This window comes from Wickerhamomyces anomalus (assembly GCF_001661255.1).
Source record: "Wickerhamomyces anomalus NRRL Y-366-8 unplaced genomic scaffold WICANscaffold_8, whole genome shotgun sequence".
Classification (NCBI taxonomy): Eukaryota; Fungi; Ascomycota; class Saccharomycetes; order Phaffomycetales; family Wickerhamomycetaceae; genus Hansenula; species Hansenula anomala.
In genome coordinates this window covers 372,326-391,333 of record NW_017567117.1, presented here as the reverse complement: position 1 = coordinate 391,333, position 19,008 = coordinate 372,326, and the positions used below count along the sequence as shown (strand labels likewise).

At 36.4% G+C, this 19,008-nt stretch overlaps 8 protein-coding genes and 1 non-coding gene across 9 annotated transcripts; all 9 read right to left on the bottom strand.

Moving 5' to 3' along the window:
* Positions 1-742: 742 nt before the first annotated feature.
* WICANDRAFT_36708 (uncharacterized protein) lies at positions 743-1,861 on the bottom strand (the record flags this gene model as incomplete). The annotated part of the gene is made up of 1 exon (XM_019182460.1): positions 743-1,861. A coding segment is annotated over one exon (1,119 nt), but the record flags the coding sequence as incomplete, so codon positions are not given.
* Positions 1,862-2,475: 614 nt separating this feature from the next.
* Positions 2,476-2,547, bottom strand: WICANDRAFT_t145. Its single transcript has one exon. It is a non-coding gene; the product is annotated as a tRNA-Thr (tRNA).
* A 698-nt stretch (positions 2,548-3,245) lies between these two features.
* Positions 3,246-4,607, bottom strand: WICANDRAFT_12947 (CLPTM1 family protein; the record flags this gene model as incomplete). Its single annotated transcript, XM_019180551.1, has 1 exon — positions 3,246-4,607. A coding segment is annotated over one exon (1,362 nt), but the record flags the coding sequence as incomplete, so codon positions are not given.
* A 1,779-nt stretch (positions 4,608-6,386) lies between these two features.
* WICANDRAFT_59499 (GATA-type transcription factor) lies at positions 6,387-7,292 on the bottom strand (the record flags this gene model as incomplete). The annotated part of the gene is made up of 2 exons (XM_019182839.1): positions 6,851-7,292; positions 6,387-6,589 (listed from the first exon to the last, which is right to left on the bottom strand). Coding segments are annotated over exons 1-2 (402 nt in total), but the record flags the coding sequence as incomplete, so codon positions are not given.
* Positions 7,293-8,993: 1,701 nt separating this feature from the next.
* Positions 8,994-9,623, bottom strand: WSS1 (metalloendopeptidase WSS1; the record flags this gene model as incomplete). Its single annotated transcript, XM_019180845.1, has 1 exon — positions 8,994-9,623. A coding segment is annotated over one exon (630 nt), but the record flags the coding sequence as incomplete, so codon positions are not given.
* A 283-nt stretch (positions 9,624-9,906) lies between these two features.
* WICANDRAFT_98145 (uncharacterized protein) lies at positions 9,907-11,710 on the bottom strand. Its single transcript, XM_019186634.1, has 2 exons — positions 10,551-11,710; positions 9,907-10,489 (listed from the first exon to the last, which is right to left on the bottom strand). The coding sequence occupies exons 1-2, from the start codon at positions 11,437-11,439 to the stop codon at positions 9,948-9,950; spliced, it is 1,431 nt and encodes a 476-aa protein (XP_019036107.1). The 5' UTR covers positions 11,440-11,710; the 3' UTR covers positions 9,907-9,947.
* A 1,184-nt stretch (positions 11,711-12,894) lies between these two features.
* Positions 12,895-14,527, bottom strand: WICANDRAFT_59492 (uncharacterized protein; the record flags this gene model as incomplete). The annotated part of the gene is made up of 1 exon (XM_019182838.1): positions 12,895-14,527. Exon 1 carries the CDS (start codon positions 14,299-14,301, stop codon positions 12,895-12,897), a length of 1,407 nt encoding a protein of 468 aa, XP_019036106.1. The 5' UTR covers positions 14,302-14,527.
* Positions 14,528-14,604: 77 nt separating this feature from the next.
* Positions 14,605-15,212, bottom strand: WICANDRAFT_98143 (uncharacterized protein). The gene has a single exon (XM_019186633.1). It carries the CDS (start codon positions 14,976-14,978, stop codon positions 14,811-14,813), a length of 168 nt encoding a protein of 55 aa, XP_019036105.1. The 5' UTR covers positions 14,979-15,212; the 3' UTR covers positions 14,605-14,810.
* Positions 15,213-16,436: 1,224 nt separating this feature from the next.
* MEP2 (ammonium permease MEP2) lies at positions 16,437-17,900 on the bottom strand (the record flags this gene model as incomplete). Its single annotated transcript, XM_019182492.1, has 1 exon — positions 16,437-17,900. The coding sequence occupies one exon, from the start codon at positions 17,898-17,900 to the stop codon at positions 16,437-16,439; it is 1,464 nt and encodes a 487-aa protein (XP_019036104.1).
* Between the last annotated feature and the right edge of the window lie 1,108 nt (positions 17,901-19,008).

The following is a 19,008-nucleotide window of genomic DNA, read 5'->3' as shown; positions in this document are numbered from 1 at the left end:
TGGTTTTGAGGTTCATCATTATAATATTGATCGTTATGGTACCCATATGAACCATTCGTCTGTTCATACCTGTTTTGGTTATTATTGTTGTGGTTGTAGCTCATTCTCTGAATCCAAGTTTGCACCAAACGAGAGCACCAACAGCTAAGGGTCTTCTAATGGCTTTGGCAAAAGGTTCACCAACTTGTTTTATATAGGAACATCAAATTCTCGTTGTTTTGATCTCTGACGCGTCTAAAAAAAGAACGATTTCCGGGTTCCTAACCGGATCTCAGCCTAGCACTGCGCCTAAAACAAAAGCTACTTTTAGTAGTGAGGCTTGAAACAAATGTGACACAAAAAGATGATTGTATGTATTCGAACTTCGTACTAAGCAGGTACGTGCTGAGCCTCTGGTACACTTTGAGTTTTGATACTTGGATGGCGTACGTTAAACCCTTGAAGATTCAAAATAAACGTTGTGATAAGGTCATTGATGGAGGCTTGGGGAAAACGATAACAAATCGGCTAGAGATATGTATGTAATTTAGCATGTACTAATATGTAGTAGCACCAGTTTTAAATTAGGCAATGAACAGGAAATATTGATGGTAAAATTGAATGCTACACCAGTTTCATAAATTGAAGCATCCATTTTGCTGAAGGTTGGTTCATTTATATTTTGAAGTACCTGATATTTCAATTATTTAGTGAAGTGCAGCAATATGATTCTGGGCTCCAATGACAGATTGTTATCTGTTAATTAGAACCAACACCATTTATCATTATTTAACCATAAGTAATCACCTTTTTGGGTCTTGTTGTGTAGTCTGATGGCTGACACCGATGAGTTTGGTTGTAAAGTCTTTACACCTTTCAACCCTCTAATATATTCAAAAGCTTCATCATGATGTTTTTCCCCACCTAGGGAAGAGTCCCAAAGAGTAATTTCTTTAAAATTGTATAATTGGGCCTCTTCAAGAGCAATGTTGATCAATTTTTTGAATGCCTCAAGATCATGTTCATTTTCATTGTATATTCTAACGATAACCAACTTTTCTTCGTTCCAATCATGTAACCAAATAATATGGTCGTTTGTCTGATTCAAAACTGCACCAAAATGTTTCAATTGAATTTCCGGTCTCAAAATTTTCGAAATAAAGATGTCTCTATCGTGAAACCAACTAAAGATATCAATATCTGGGGCAAGTGTAACCAGTGTTTTATCAGTATCACAGGCATTTTGTATCAAATCCTGTTTAACATGCGAGTATTGAGATTCAACAAGTTTTTGATAATCATCATATTTCAAAAAATGGTAATGAGCTTTTGGAACTTTTGTTGAAGAAACGTTTTCAGTAGGAATACTATGAGTAGGAACTTCAAAACTGTCATAGCCGAACTTTGAATAGTATTCACCAACTTCACTGTATAAAAATGTAAATGATTTTGATCCCAATTGTCTATCTAATGCATCATTCAATCTATTAATCATCTCGGCGGCATAACCTTTCTTTCTGTGGTTTGGTAAAGTGAAGACTCCACCAATACAGGCACATATAACCTCTGTTAATTCTCCTTCTTTCCCATCAATTCTCCAAGCAATTCTATTCATAGTCTCACAGGATGCAACAATGTTATCATGATTGTTCTCTGCCTTTATTGACAAATCTCTTAAAACATAATGAAACACCCCCAAATTTTGAGATTCTTTTCTTTTACCAAGGCTGGATTGACAACCAATTGTCCACTCTCTATCAGCGTATTGCTCTTTTGTCAATTTAGATCTCCATGCTTCTGAATTTTCCAAATGTGTGAATCTGATAAGTTCTGGATCACTTATGAGTTCTAAGACCAAGTCACTGTTTTTAGTCATGGCGGTTTAATCAAATAGGTGTAGAATGTACTGTTCTAGTTACGCGCCAGTGGATGGAGAAGTGTACGAAGGATCTGAATGAGTCAAGGGATTGAAAAAGGATAAGCTTGTCTTTTTATAACTTCATTTAGACTTCTCCGACTCACGTATGCACAAACTCATCGAAGCGATGCTTTGTGGAAAAAAAAAGTTAACGGCATTTCAAAACGACAAGTAGGCCGTTAACGTCAACTACAGGCTAACAATTGAAATCTAAACAAACTTTATCAGCACAAGACTCTGAAAGGTTCAAGATGTACAATTAGTTATCAGGTTAATCGAGGTTATCGAAGGCATCCATATGAAAGAACAAGTCCTTAAAGACGTCTCTAATTTTCTGGTGACTCGAAGATTAATGGGAGAAACTGGCGTTGGTCGACCGCGTTCTAACTTTTCAGACATGTTTCGGAAGCCTACGACAGCTTGAATCACGTTGAAACTAGTGATATTAAATAAACGATAGAGACAATGATATAGATTTCAAAAAAAAATGAAAGATTTAACACAAAACTACAAAGTCTGGTTTATATAGTATTGAGAGTGCCCTAACCGAAAAATTCGCGGCCAAAAATAAAAAGGAGTGCCTCCTGCCAGAATTGAACTAGCGACCTTTGCATTACAAGTGCAACGCTCTACCACTAAGCTAAGGGGGCAATTTTCGAAAAATTAAAATTTACACAGCTTTATCATATTTTGAGCGCTGAATCCAAATTTTGCCCCGATTTTGGACTGAAATAATAGCAAGTCGAACTGTATGTTACTCTAGTTAGTTTTATTGTTAATTTTGAGTCTTGGGAAATAATACTTGTCTTGTTTTGAGTTAATTTGGCTGTTTTAAGGTGATGTTGAAGTTCGGGCTCAAACCGTCGTGTAGTGAAATACATTGTCCTGAACTTCACTTCTCAGCTCATTACAGCTAGCGCAGGCGTACACGACCCTCCACAATGATTATATTGTTCATGATGTATTTGTATACTAGTACTGGTATAATATATTGCAAGGTTTATACCCACAAATTAACGTCTGAATCATTCGAAGGTATATTATAAGTACTTGAGACTTGTCGAATTAGTCTGTTCGATCTGATGGAGCAAAAATAATTAATTCCAGTCAACTAATCCAAAGGTGACTATAAGATGGTTTGAGGTGGACTATCTCAGCTTGTAAAAGATCATGGGTTGCATTGTAGTTAGTCTCTAGTATTAGACACTAGCCTTTCTACATTCATACCTACTCATAAAACTAGTTCTATTCAAATTCAAAAGAAAGTCTAGAACTCTCTGTCTCCGGACTATTTTTTCTTCTTGGACTCAACCTTCACATCTTCACCATCTTTTGGTTCAACATCAACGTCATCTTCACCAACTTGGCCAAACTCATTGACCCTTGAATAATCAACTCTATAGATCCATGTTTGATAAATATAAATCAAAAAGATAACATCATCTCTGAGTGTGGCTAGTCTATGTAACCAAGGCATTTTAATAACGAATGCAAATAAATCATCAATGAAAGTATTGACAAATTTATAAGCCATTGCCTTCTTTGGAATATGTGCCACTGATTTCAATCTATAATTAATGTAAACTGAAGGAACTAAAGTCAAGAACCCATAGGTGTACACAAATCCAACTAGTGTTGTAACAATAAATGAATACCAGGACTTATGTTCTTTGTAAAGCAATGAATAAACCGCATAGGCTGATAACAATGGGATTGAAACCCAATATAAATATTTGAAAGCAATTGAATCGTATTCTTTTGTTTTCTCTTCAGTCTCTGTTAACTTGAATTTATCACTAACTAAAACCTTAGGAATTGAACCTTCCCATTGGATTTCAAATTTCAAGATAGTTGTGATTTTCCAAGCTTCAACTAAAATACCAATCCCTTGAGATGCCAATATCATAAAAGAAGTACCATCACTATTATCAATCAAATATAATAATATAATAACTTGTTGAATAACATTTGCAATAATTGAACGAACTGAAACACCAACGTTATCTTTCTTATTTCTCCAATGTGAAATATCATTTTTGAAAGCCAAAAATTCTAATAATGAATGTAATAAAGAAACTGCAATTGTAATTGCTAATAAGTAAGGATTGGTATCCAACAAGATTTTCTTGACAGCATCAATTTCAGATCCATCACTTAGTCCAGCACCAGCCATTGGATTGTTTTCTTGTTGTTTCAACCCATCAGTGAATATTGCTAATGCTTGAATTTTCCAAAATTTGGCAAAATCTAAACTCAAATTTAGTTCTAATTCGTCAGTTGTTGCATTAATTTCATTCATATGATCTTTCAGTTGCCAAAACTTGTTTTGATACATGATTGGGAAGTACTGAGTGACTAATCCTGTTAAATTATCACGACGATCTAATGGATCTAACGGGAAAACCTCTAATAATGGAGGTGGTAAAGTTTTGGTATCTATTAGTCCAGGAGGTTTTGTTATGGAAATAGTGACATTTGGATGCCAATATGATGCAATTGGTTGTGTTGAGGCTTCTTCAACATCAGATTCTTGGAATTCTTCTTCAGCTTCATCACCACCAACTAGTTTATGAAGTTTGATTTCTTTCTTCTTTGGTAAGTAGGTGTTTAATTGAAACTTTTTAGATCCAACAACATCAACGTCATCATAGATCAAATATGAATGCAAGTATAGTGAAGCATTAGCTTTGACTGATTCTGGTGCCTTGAATTTGAAGTGATGAGTCAAGGAATTTTTAGAAGCAAGTTCAATATGATCTAATTTCAAGACAGGTGTTTCAACATTTTTATCAATAGATTCATCGTCACTAATATAGAACTCCAAAGTTATTGATTCGTCGCCTTTCACAATTGGTGCATAATAAACAGGAGGATTTTGAGAATTTTCATATAAAGCTTGTTCGAATGATTTAACTTCAAATTCATGAACTGTACCATTTTCATCCTGTCTTGTTGCAATTATGAATTTCTCTTGAGGTTCTTGGATATTAACAAATGAAGATTTTGCTAGATCGGGATCAAATTTATAATTGGATATACTATCAACAGGGAAATTAGATGAGCTAGATCCTTGAGAGACATTTTTTGATGATGATTTATCAGAGTTCATCCAATTTGAAAAAGTGTTTACCGCTAAGAACACCAACACAACCATCTTTAAGTTTGACATAATCCCACCACCTTGGCCATTTTGAGCCTGCTCGGGCTGTTGTGGGTCAGCCATTTGCAAAGAACGTTGTGGTTGTTGAACGATAAAGCGTAGTTTATCTCCAATGTTTTGAATTTATCCCGTAGAAAAACCCAGAGACATCCACTTTCGCGAACGTGACTTCAGAGTGTGGCTGATGGAAATCGGCGGCTGCAGTCTGGAGGAGCACTAGTCACATAATGAGGTCTAAGGAAATAAGAATAGAACAATGTTCAAAGGTTTTTAAGAGTACTATTGATGGTTAACGATAGGTTGCTCACGCTTGAGATGTACGTCTGCTAATCTATCACCATTATCGTTTACAAAGAAGTGGGTTCGCCAGATTCTGGTCATCAACGTCTTCAATTAATTATATCGGGAGTTCAAACAATGCAACGTCTTTTTTAACATGATATTACTTCAAATAATTAATTAATGCAATAAACCTTTTTTTTAAAATGCTTTGAAGGTAAGATAAATAATGGAAACAAATTCTTCTGAAAAAAACATTAAACTAGAACAACACCAACCCTAAAAGAACAAACTATGAGGAAGAAACAATATCAGAACTAAAAAACCAGAAACAATGATAAGTCAATAGAGAAAAGATTACACCTTGATTGGTTTATGCTCATCTTTTTTATCACCACCTTCACTATCTTTCTTTTCAATGCCATTTTCACCATTATTAGAACTCTTATTGTTACCAGATTCATTTATTTTAAAAGAAGGTGAGTTTGAATCATTGTTCATTCTATAGTTCCCATCACTATTATTATTCAACATGGCGCTAACACTCATATTTTGTTGAATTATTGGAGGTAGAGTAGGTGATAATCGATCTAAAGGATGTAATGCTGGCGAGGTGCGCCTTATTATAGTTGGTGCTGCTGATGATGATTGTGCTTGTTGAGGTGGTGGAGTCGTTGATTGTTGTTGTTGTTGGTTTTGTAATGCAGATGATGGTTGAGGTGATGGTTGGTTTGAACCAAAACGTTTGGCAAACATAGATGTGAAGTCCACTGCTGGTGGGTATGTCTTGTTTTGATAGTTTGAAGAATTATTTGTAGGTGGAGTTGTGTTGTCGTTATTATTGTTGTTGTTGTTCTCATTATTGTTGATAGGTAGCATCCTTATTGGTGGTAATTTTATTGGTTGGTCTTCAGTACTATTAGCAGGTGTTAAAGTTGGAATGGTTGGTGTAGTATTAGCAGATACTGATGGAGATGCTGAGGAATCTTTTTTGTCATCAGTCTTTAGTTTCTTGTTACCAACAGATGCAATTTCATATTCACCAGTATGAGGATTTCTTTTTCTTCTTTTAATAACACCTCTTTTCATCTTTATAGGTCTATGTAATCCATGTAATCTATAGTACAACCCACAAGCATTACAAATAGTATCACCATTATCATCTCTTCTCCATAATGGGGTCACGGTAGTACCACAATTTGTGCAAGCAATAGCAACATTTCCAATTTGTTCAGCACCAATCACGCTTCCAACTTGAACATTTTCATTATTACTTTTAGGGGTTGATTCATTGGATATACTTGGGACATCATTAGGACTTGGAGCTCCATTATCTTCTCTCTTCACAGTTGAAGCATTTTGTAAAATTATTCTATTATTAAAAGCTGGACAACCTTTACAACCAGCAGCACCACCAGTCCCATTACAACGACCATCACCTTTACAAGTACCAGCATGTAATTCATTGGAATCCACTGTGACGACATGAGGAGGCCTTTTCAAGTTGATTGGACGATGAGAATTGTTTGCACGGTAATATAAACCGCAAGCATTACATATTAATAAACCATCTGGAGCTCTTCTCCAAAGTGGTGTTTTAGTAGTGGCACAATTTGAACATACTTGAGCAGTTGATTGAGTATTTGGGGAAGTTACTGCACAAATATTGGGAGGAGATGCACTCTGATTGTTTGGACTTTGTGTAGACGACATATTTGTATGAAGTCCTTAATTGGTATTGTAGGTTCTTGTTGTTGAAAAAAAATTCTCGTTAAACTATAAATTATTTGAGTATTTGATCCAAGATGAAGCAAGACCTAAGTTTGAAGATGTATAAGCTTTCTGCAAATTAATGAGCGTGTAGACCTAGTTGTGAGCTTATGAGTATGGTTATAACATCCACTGGAATGGCTTGTTCAAGATAAGATGATCCATGACAAAGTACACCATCTCGACTACACACTTTTTCGATTAGTGATATTTGATCCCAGGCTCATCTCTCGCTATACGGATTATATAACCCCAACGTGTGTGCTTATGTCAGAGTCTTCCATAAGAATTGCTTTTAGCGATCTTCAGCCAATCACAGAAAAGCCAATTATAAGCATGCTGGGCCTACCGCATCTTGTAGGTGTCACGGATACGGTCCGAAGTGCTGAAGAACCACATGCAAACGCGGTGAACGAAATTAATAAAATTCAACAGTCACAGATTGCTATGTAGAGTGTAGCCATTGAAGTAATTGAAGTGTAGCTAGGTATGGTTACTTATTAGTTTCTTGCAACATTAGTTTCTGTCGAAGGTTCTGTTGAGGGTGTGCTGTACGAATAATTTTCCAAGCCCAACCGTTTTCAAACGTGTACGCGTACTGTTCTTCATTCACTACAAGTTCATGCAACTTTCACAATACATCTCAAAAACACCCGAAATTACCAATGACAAGGATCTTATAGGCTCATGTTGTTCACCTCATCGCATGGACTGATTTTTCTCCATCTTGACATCTCCATACTTTGAATTCTCATCTCTCTAACAAAAAAAATTTGCGGGTGTCAAATTTGGATTTCCACCCAAATATTATCAATCAATCAACCATTACTGGCTCGGATTTCTTGATGACAACACACTGATAAAGCACTCTACATACCCCTTAAACAAGATCAGTCGTACACACATTTGAAGAAATTCACTCTATTAGACTCTAGGGGTGTTGAACTTGAGCTTGACTTTGAAGGTTGAACAATCGCTTTGAGAATCGGCGCATGCCACAATCTCAGGGAATCTGAATCTTTGTCGCGCTAAAAATTATCTGAAACCATCTGTAGCCAATCTCGTTCAGGGAAATAACTTTAATAATATGAGTCCAGAAACCTGATGTATTCCAATTTCCAGCCTACTCTGTAAAACCACACCTTCAAATTCAAAACTTTTGAGCCGATGTCTACGTGCTTTGCACCTGGAAAGGCTGATGTGCACCCCTTTCTATAATTCATCAGAATCATAGTAAGATCACAGTCGTCATGCTGTCATGCTACACAGACTCGAAATCTTAACTATGAGAAACGATACATATTCACTAATTTAATTTCAACAACGTGAGGTTCTTCAATCGAGCAGTTTCACTCACATTAGCAATTTTTTAGATCTACTCATTGTCACAGTGTGCTATCTATTCTATTTATAATACAAACAATGTCCATTAACAATGTCCATTAACAATTGAATCTCGAAACGATTGACTGTCGAGCATCTGATTTATTCTTATCTTCTTGTACAAGCAGGCCATTTGGGGTGCCAATATAAACTGCTTTAAAAACGTATGATAAGTTCAGTTGCTTGAAATTTGGGCCACTAACATTTCGGACAATGGAATCTAGTGTTCTGGTAGACAATGCGATCTGTCACTCAGTTGTAATTTGTGCCCATAGTCAATCACTTCAACATTTTTCAATCCGTCAAATCAATAACTTCAGAGTCTGGTGTGATAGATTTAGCTTTTCCAGTAGTGATCTGAGTAATAGGTGTAACTTCTTCATCTGATTCATCAAGTATGATAACCTCTTCTTTTTTCTTCTTTGAATTATTAACCTCGTCAATTGACTCCAACCCCCGCTTCTTTTCGACAGGTTTCACATTCTCTTCAATGTCATCTTCGCTATCTATTTCAATAATATCCAATTCATCATCATCCGGTATATCACCTTTACCAGCTCCATGACACCATTTATTATCCTCGTATCTTTTAATTGCAGCCTCTCTGACAAGATCTTTCAAATCGGCCTTTTTATCACTAGTTCCACCTAGTTTTTTAACACCGCCTTCATATTTAATATCCAACCGTTTCAATCTTGAATCTCGAACATTTGTCAATTCTTTTCCCCCAAGTTTATTACCAAGTCCCTGAAATGGCGCTTGCTCAAAAACAGGACCTCCTTTAGCTAAAATCATCTCTTGTTTAGTGGTTAACTCATCCAATAACTTGTAAAATTTAGCATCATGTGGACCATGTTTATTATGAGTCAACTCGTGTAACATTGTTCCAATCAGTTCATTCATTGGATAAAAAACATTATCGTTATGAGGTGGTCTTAATCTAATGAAAATTTTAAACCCACTATTCATATTCATTCCTAATAAATTATCAGCCTTTGGTGAAAATTCACAGAGGTTTCGAACCTTGAACCCATATTCTTTCATAATAGGCGTCACTGTATTTGCAATATCATAAAGAATATTCAACGCTTCTTGTTGATTTGGTTTTCTCTTAAGAGCAGCGATGTTTGAGATGAATGTGTTATGAAGTTTGGGTATCACTATCTCTGGAGGTGGTGCCTTCCTGGAAAACCTTCCCTTGACCACCATAGAGTCATATGGTTAAGATATTTATGGATAAAGGGTGGCGTTCGTCTTATTAGATAGAGAAGAGGTGCCAAATTTTCATGTTTACCTTTTCTTGTGCTCGAAAAAAAAAATCAAATTCGCGAAAAGAAATAAAGCCGTGTTTCTATGGCAGACCAACAGTTTTTTCAGTTACAAGCTATCATCTTTTCCTTTATAAACAGTTAGTTGAATATTAAGCTAAACACAAAATACAAAGAAGGAGCACAGCTCTTAAACCTCAGCTGGAACTGGACGCTTGACATCACCAAGCTCAATGTTGTTACTCAAGTTTGAATTAGAAGAACCAGCTTGCTCTCCAGTCAAATATTCGACATGGGAGTTATCTTCAAACCCTTTGATGAATGGATCAGCAGTTTCAGCCATCTCATAGAGATCCAAACCCATTTCTTCTGCTTCTTCAGAAACTCTCATTTTTAGACCTGGAATCTTATCAATGATGAAACATAGAGCATATGTCATGATAAAAGTCCAAGAAATAATGGCAGCATCACCAGCTAATTGGTAACCCACTTGTTTCCAATGGTGAAAGATCCAACCACCTTCAATTTCAGTGACACCGTCCATTGCTGCAATGTTTGGGGATGCAAAGACACCAGTACAAAGTGAACCCAAGACACCACCTAAAGCATGGACATTGAATGAGTGTGAAGTATCATCAATACCCATCCAAGCATGAATATTGTAAGTTGAACGACAAACAAGTGCTGTGAAGATAGAGCCAACCACAATAGCCCATGGTGCAAGCCATCCACCTAAAAAAATGTTAGTTTTGTTCTTTGTGTGATTGATTTTACCTAGAATAAAAATACTTACATGCTGGAGTAGCGAAAACAAGACCCACAATTAAACCTTCAGCGGCAGCTTGAATTGACCATTTCTTTGTCACAGCATAATCATAAAAGACAAAAGTTGCCATTGCAAAAGAGGCAGCCAAGTGAGTATTTGTTAGAATGTATAAAGTTCTTGGTGTGGTGATTGTGGTTAAAGTTCCACTGTTGAAGAATAACCATGGGAAATAAATCAATAAAGAACCAATGAATGACAAGACTGGTGAATATGGTTTGAATTTTGGTGGTTTACCGTCAATCCAACCTTTTCTTCTACCTAAAAAGAATGAATAAGCTAAAGAGGCAGTACCACTACTAACATGGACTGGACCACCACCTGCAAAGTCCAAACTTCCTAACTTATACAACCAACCATTTGCTGACCAAGTCCAATAGGCAAATGGACAATAACATAATGTACACCAAACAAAACCAAGGACTAAAGAAGGTAATAATCTACCTCTTTCTGAGATAGCACCAAGGAAAATTTGGACAGTACAAACTGCAAAGATTGCATTAAATGTGAATGTTAAAATAGCTGGAATTGTTCCGCCTTCAGCTAAAGGTCCTGCACTAACATTTTTCAAAGCACCGAAAGTAAAATTACCCATAATAACACTTGAAGAAGTTGTTGAACAAGCTAAAGAAAACCCAAATAAATAAAACTGAATAGTGATCAAAGAGGTAACCATATATGATTGTATAATTAAAGTCATGAAATTCTTACCACGTAACATACCACCATAGAATAGTGCAATACCTGGAGTAATAACCAAGATCATAACAGTGGCCACGGCAACATAAGCCATATCTGCTGGCACTAGAGATGCAACTTCTTCATCATAGTTTTCTATGACTCTTTTGAAAAGTGACATTTTGGTGAGAAATGAAGCTTCAAGAAGGTGTCTGTTTGATGTTCTGCTAAGGTAGTTGAACGTTTCACGATAATGATGAATCATGTTCTCAAGGGATGTTTATATACAGATGGATGCTACACAGCGGTGTTTAGTGGCTATTCAAGAAAGCTGATAAGCCATGATTCACTAGCAAGCGGCCCATACAGTAATTGGAACAAGATAGGATCATGATTCAAGTACATGGCCAAGAATACGATTATGAAATCTAACATTTCAATTTATGGAGCACGCACTAAAGTGACACACACTTTCGATATTGCAAACAGCGTCTTTGGCGTACCGAATGAGCCTTCATGAACTGCAGGTTTTTGTAGATAAAGTTGGGCGTTTTGATCCAATAAGAAGCTCGAGATCGGTGCATTCGCATCTTGAGCGCAACAGGACCCTGTGAAAAGGGGATCATCTAATAATAATTCTGCTTCACCAAGGTTTAATTCAAAGTTTTAGCTGACGTTGTAAAGTATTGTGTGTATCTTTGTGCTTTGGCTAACAAAAATTTCTTTATCATGTCAAGTTTTTTTTGACGTTGTGATGAAATTTTTGATAAGAACAGTCCGTTATCTTTCGCATCAAAAGTGAATTGGGCAAGAAAAAACCTCCCGTTTAAATAGCGAGAGGGTCCCGTGAAAGTGACGGAATTCATGGTTGAATTATTATGACAAAAGTGACAGCTTTCATATAAGCCATGTAGTCTGTGTATGTTCATGAGGGCTAACAGGTTGTTTAAATACCAACCATCGAACGAGCAAAATAGTGGACAGTTGTTCTCATACCAGAGCACAACTCGTATGATACGGTGGCCAGAGATTCCAGAGCGTAATTCCCTTCCTAATTCAATGCTTCGTCGATGCTTATCTGCTCCATCCTGCCTGTTGCGGAAGGTGGGTGCTCACGCAGAGATTTTTGCAATCGGTTAAAAATCCATAGGTGTTCGCGAATTCAGAACTTGATCACTTCAAGTTCAATAAACATTTAAGAAACCATACACCCGCCAGAATTCAATTGAGCTGTGCTGATGTATTGAATGGTATTTAGGTACAGAACTACATCTGATAGCTTTGTAGCTGGTAATTGCTACAGGTTGTGGCTGATAAGTGATCTAGTCCAGAATCCGCGCGGTAGTGCAAGATGTCGATAGATCTGAGCTGTCATAGCATCGTGTCAAATTGATAGTGTGCATTTGTTTGACATATAACTAATACTAGCATAACTTACAGTTTTTAAATGGTTAAATGAATTCAATGAAGCTTTGATACATCAGATTCTTTTGGTCCGTCAAATTCCGTTTCTCAAATTCCTATATAGTTCGACTTGATTAATATGTGTCAAACTCAATCTGATCGGTTTTCATGAACATGTTCCATCATCCTACATCACGATTTAGTCGTCTAATTACATTACTCTATCATAAGTCTATTTATCTTCAGCTTCAGGATCTGGGTATTCAAAATATTTGGCATCCTCCAATTCTTTCAAAGAATAAGCTGGTCTACCTTTATCCTTCATGTATTTGATGTAGCCTTCTTTGATCTGTTTGATAGCTGATCTAATCTTGGTCTGCTCTTCATCCCAATGAACTGCAAAATAACCATAATCACCAATTGCTTTCTTCACTTGCTCGTTTAGCTCGTTTGAATAGTCGACATCTTTTGGGTAATTCAAATCATGATATTTCCGATCTTCACAAGTTATTGATTTGTCAAACTTAATCATTTCTTCTAATGGCGGCAGCTCAATTCTTCCTGACCAGATTCTTGCCAGCCAACATCCTTGTGTTTCAGCTAATCTTGTTGGTAGGACAAATCTTGGAAGACCAATAACCGCCAAAGTTGGGTTATTATAATAAATTAAATGCTTGTATAAACCATGAACTTTTTGTCCATCAGTGATTAATGGTTCATCTTTGATGAATGGAATTGATTTCAAGTAACCTGTTGCAAATATTATTCTATCAACATTTTCCAACTTGGATCCATCTTTGAAATGAACTGTCTTTGAAATTGGGTCAAAGCTTGATAAATCTGGAACATCTTTAATTCTGTCATCTTTACCAGCTGGTAAAGGGTTTTCAGATCTAATTGACTTGTAAATGGTTCTATCCAGTCCAGTGGCTAATTGGTAAGCAATATCGGCACCTGAAGCAGAATTACCAACAACTAATATGGTTCCATCTTTCAAAAATTGTGCAGGTTCATCATAGCTCTTTGCGTGTAGTACTGAGCTAGGGTATTTTTCTGACCACTCTTTCAACCCTGGGACATCTGGAATCATAGGTTTGTCATAAGATCCTGTGGCAATTGCAACAGCATCATAAAGTTCAGTTGTCTTTTCCTGGTTTTTCAAAGAGTTGGAAATAACCTGCCACTTTTTAATTTCCTTGATAAATTTCACACTTGTGACCTCCTCATTAAAACTGACATTATCTGTGATTTCTTTAGAATACCTCTCAATATAATTCAAAATTTGATCATGACGTGGGAATAGTGGTACATTATCATCAAATGGGAAATTATTATAAGCCATCAAATCTTTAGGAACATTTGCATCAAGGTATTTGTAAACAGGTGATTCGAAAAATGATTCACCTTCAGCATTTATCTTTGTAACAGATTCATTCGGGTTGATTGAAGGTATTTTGACAACTTGTTCTTTGCATTTTGACTTCAATTGTGTATAGTTCCATAGTCCACCAAACTTCTCACGACGTTCATAAACTTTGATCTTGGAGAAAGCATTTTCAGCGAGTAAAGCTTTTGTGAATCCTGCTCCACACGGACCTGCACCGATAACAGCTATATCTTTGATCTTTGAAGGATTCATGATTGAACTACCGTGAACCTATGAGCAACTAGTTCTTGAGCCTATATTTGGTATTTGATCCAACACAGTTTCAGAGGGTTTTATAGTACGTGTAAGCTATTTTTTTTGCCAAAAGTCTTTCGATTTCGATAAGAGTCAACATAGTTCGGTTTTATAAATATTTTTCACACTTAACTCCGTCCAACACCATTTCGGAGCCACAGTTTCTAATCACGTTTAATTTTACGATCAACAACGTTTCAACGGTTTTTAAATTTTGATCAAGTCAATCTACGGTGAATCGTCTGGTTAATAAAATAATGGTTTGTATTTTTGTTTTCTCACTATAGGATTCCTCAAGCTATTGTTCTATCGAGAAGAACCTTTGAGATCAATTTGTTTGATTTGATTACATTTGGACTGTGGGATAATATTCCTTATCAATTAGATTGCGTATCATCACTAGACATCACGAATCATCTAGATGATTTGTACTATATGGGCTGATTGATTTGGGACCCTAGAGTCGCTCAGCTACAGCCTGCGCATAAGGTGATTTGAAAGTCTTCTACTAGCTGGGTGAATTGGCTTTTGGAGTTTGAAGAATATCCATTAATCAATATTATTTTTCCATGGCGTCCAGAGTCCAGACGTATGAGCCGGTCCTTCAAAAGGATTGTAGTGACAAAATCGCCCATAATTTATCATTGGCACAGTAAATTAATGCTTTTATTGTTACGTGATGCTAGGGTCGATATTAATAATTCTCGACGTGCAGTGCTATCAGCACTAGCATCTGCTCAATTAAGACATGAATTTGAAGCAGTTTAAACTGTATCAATATTTATAAATATATTATATAATATATATATGTGAATCGATCACGCTCGATCTTCGGAGTCGTTGACACAATTCTAGTTCTATATAAATTTAGCAATTAGTAGTATTGTATTGATATTATTAATTTGGCCTTGGTCACGTGACTGAATTTTCAAACTAAAATAACAAATCAATAATATATGATAAGAATATTTACAACTATATGCTTATAATCTAAGATCTCTAAAGTTTATAGTAATGCATAATTTATGTCTATTTTAAGCTGTTTGGTTTTTTGTTTCAAAATTTAAAGAATATTTACGATGTAGTTATCAATAATCTATAAAACAAATAAGGGTATATCTTTACCACTGAGGAAAAATTTCTCAAAACACCCTAAAACTGCACTCATTGTATAGAGTGTCCAGTTTAATTTAGTATAAACGTTTTTTAATAGATGTTTTTAATACAAAGTGTGTTGAATAATGCTGTCTGAAAATGAGAATTTTGAGTGGCCGGTTTTTTTTCACGATCTCATAGTTGATTTCGGTCGCAAAAACGTATGCTAACTTTCAAGTGCAGAATAGATCATCACATATATATTATAAACATATATATTTCAGGTGGAACAATATCTTCATAGAAATCGAACGATTGAAATCCAACTTTTGCATGCAAAATTAGCCTGTTTTAGCGTCGATAGCCTGAATCATTGAGATACTTTAAAGTTGAATGAAGCAAATGCTTGATCACTTGGAAAGTAATACGTTTTGTAATCTCTCATAGTTTTTTGCAGGTTATCAAAAACTTTCACCATTTATAGTTCCTACTAGATACTCCAAAAGACCATAGTCGTTTCGCGATTGATCATTAACACTATTATACACCAAATTCCAACAACCATGAGTAAGCTTGGAAACCTGGGAATACACCACTACTAGCAGGCAAATCTGAACGCTTCAATTTCAAAATGAATGTTGAGACGTCCTCAAAAGAACGTCATCATCTATTGAATAACTCACATTCCAGTCATGTGATCACCGGCGTTGCCAAGTGTTACGTGTCAATAAACCACATTAATCTTTAAAGTTCTGTGAACAATCAATTTTATGTACGTAAAGCTATTGACAACAGAGTGAGCACCAATTATATCATGTATCTTATCGTTGATATTATAATCAAATACTTTGGACAGAAAGCAGTTTCAAGCTACGTATACATATGATCATTATATAAACGTATTAAAATTAGTTATTATTAAACATGAAGCCTTTTGAGAATTGAGAAAAACACTGGTATATATATATTTATCATTAGGGAAGAAACGAAGAAAGCTCTTAAACGGCAGATTTCTTTTCAACTTCACCAGTGGAGTTGGTACCATCTGTATTGATTTGATCATCAATCAAGTTGTGTTTTGGAGCTTCTCTTTGTGAAGTATGAGATCTAACTGGCTCTGGAATGTAAATTTCTTCTTCTTGATAAGTGAATTCACCAATTTGAACGTTATCAGTACCTAATTCTTCTTCTTCTGGTCTCAATCTTAATCTCAAAAATGGGATTCTGTCTTGAACAAGCAAGATAATGGAAGTACAAGTACATGTGTAAGCAATAGTAGCACAGATCGCAGCCAACTGATAACCAACTTGTTTGTAATTATGATTGATCCAACCACCATCAATAACAGTAGCACCATCAGTAGCAGTAACGTAATCAGCTGCGAAAATACCAGTAAGGACACTACCGATAGCACCTCCCACACCGTGGAGTGCATAAACATCTAAACCATCATCGATACGCAATAAGTTCTTCAAATCAACAGCAAAATTACAACCAACACCAACACAAACACCAATAGGAATAGCAGCCCAGACTGGCACGAAACCAGCTGCAGGAGTTATTCCCACAAGACCTGCGATTGCACCTGAACACAAACCGACTGTGGTCCATTTACCTCCAGATCTAAAATAATCAACAAACATCCAAGTTAAAGCTGCAACAGCCGCACATAAATTGGTAGAGACAGCTGAATACCATGCTCTAATAGTAGCGTTACCAGCAGAACCAGCGTTGAATCCAAACCAACCAAACCATAGGAAGACAGTACCTAAAACGACTGATGTGACTGAATGTGGTTTATACTTTGGTAAACCTTTGCCAGCAACAGGATCATTTCTCTTACCTAAAATCAAAGCATAGATTAAAGCACCATGACCTGAACTGATATGGACTGGACCACCACCAGCGTAATCAAGAGCACCCAACTTGGCTAACCAACCTTCAGGGTTCCAAGTCCAGCAGGCAATTGGACAATAGACAACAGTAATCCAAATGAACAAAAACACCATCATTGGACCTAATCTAGCTCTTTCACAAGCACCACCAATCATCAAACAACCGGTGACACAGGCAAACATACCTTGGAAGAAGCAAAATAAGATATCAGGAACACTTGAAACAACAGATGGAGCACCTAAAACGTTTCTCAAACCGATGAATTGTAATGAACCCAAGAATTGACCATAAACATTATGTGAAAAGACTAAAGAGTAACCCCAAAAGAACCATTGGAAGGAGACTAAAGAGACAGCCATCATTGAGGCCCATAATAGAGAAAGAGCATGCTTTTTTCTTGATAAACCAGAATATAAAAGCCCAATACCTGGAATCATAATCCAAACCAAAACACCAGCAACACCAATCCAAGCCATGTTAGCTAAATCAAATTGTTTATTCATATCAGTGGTTAATGAGTCACCACCAGTACCAGTACCAGTTGGTTCACCTGTGAAATCAGACATCTTGGTTATAATTGATAATTAGTGAACAATTTAGGGACTTTGGAAAAAGCGAAACAAGTAAGGGTGCGAAAATTGGGAATGAGGGAAGCTTTATATTATGGAGCCAACCAAGAGTCAGACGCATACTGAGTAGTTTAATTTTTTTTTGTCTTGAAATGTACAATGTAAACACATTATCTTGCGTCGGAAATGAATGAGCTGTTTGGAAAGGGCCCACTAGACTTCATCAAAATTCGACTAGAACACAAGGAATAACAATCAGTAGATCCTGGGACCGATCTAATAGTAGTTATCATCCAGCATCCAGATACACCAGTTCAAGTTCCATTCTTTACCACTTTCTCGTTGCTCAAGCCCATCTCAAAGCTTCTCGATTTTCAGCAGATTCAATTTTTTTTCCTTATCAGTTGAACCAAGAATTAGGCTCTTGAGAATTAGAGTCTCAGCGTTGAAGTCTTCTCTGATTGGTGGATTTGAGGCCTAATCGAGGCGCTTATCTCTGGCAACAGTGGGCTTAGGGACTTAGACCATCGGTGTTAGACAAAGAAGTGAGACTGAGACCCGACTATTTTGAAAAGTGAAAACCAACAAAACCATTATAAACAGATTTCTAGCAAATAAAGTCAATTGATTGAACCTAGTGCTACATGAATATTGGAGGTACTGAACTTACCGGTAAATTAACTGAAAACAATTGAAAGTTTAGCTTTCCCTCTGTCTTTTTACGACCTATTTTCTCGTAAATGAGTCAACCAGCGCTTTATACGCTTCACGTTAGCTGAGCGGATCTCGTATTCGGATTTATCACCAACCAATAGAATGTCCACTTGCAGGCTTTCAACATTTAACCTCATCTGAACCAGATACAGAGACCAGACGTCCAGACCGGGTTCAAATCAACAGCATCATCTTCTACATATTAATGCACAGAACCGTTAGCGGACGAAAATGTTGAGCTATGTATATGTAACTTCATGAAGGAAGAAAGGCCAGTGACTCGTGAGTGCTAAATCTATAAGCTGAACTTACTTGAATATTTTGAAGGCTCTGTACAGATTATTATTGAATTTAGTCAAATTAACTAGTGCACAGGTACAGTAAGCTGGTC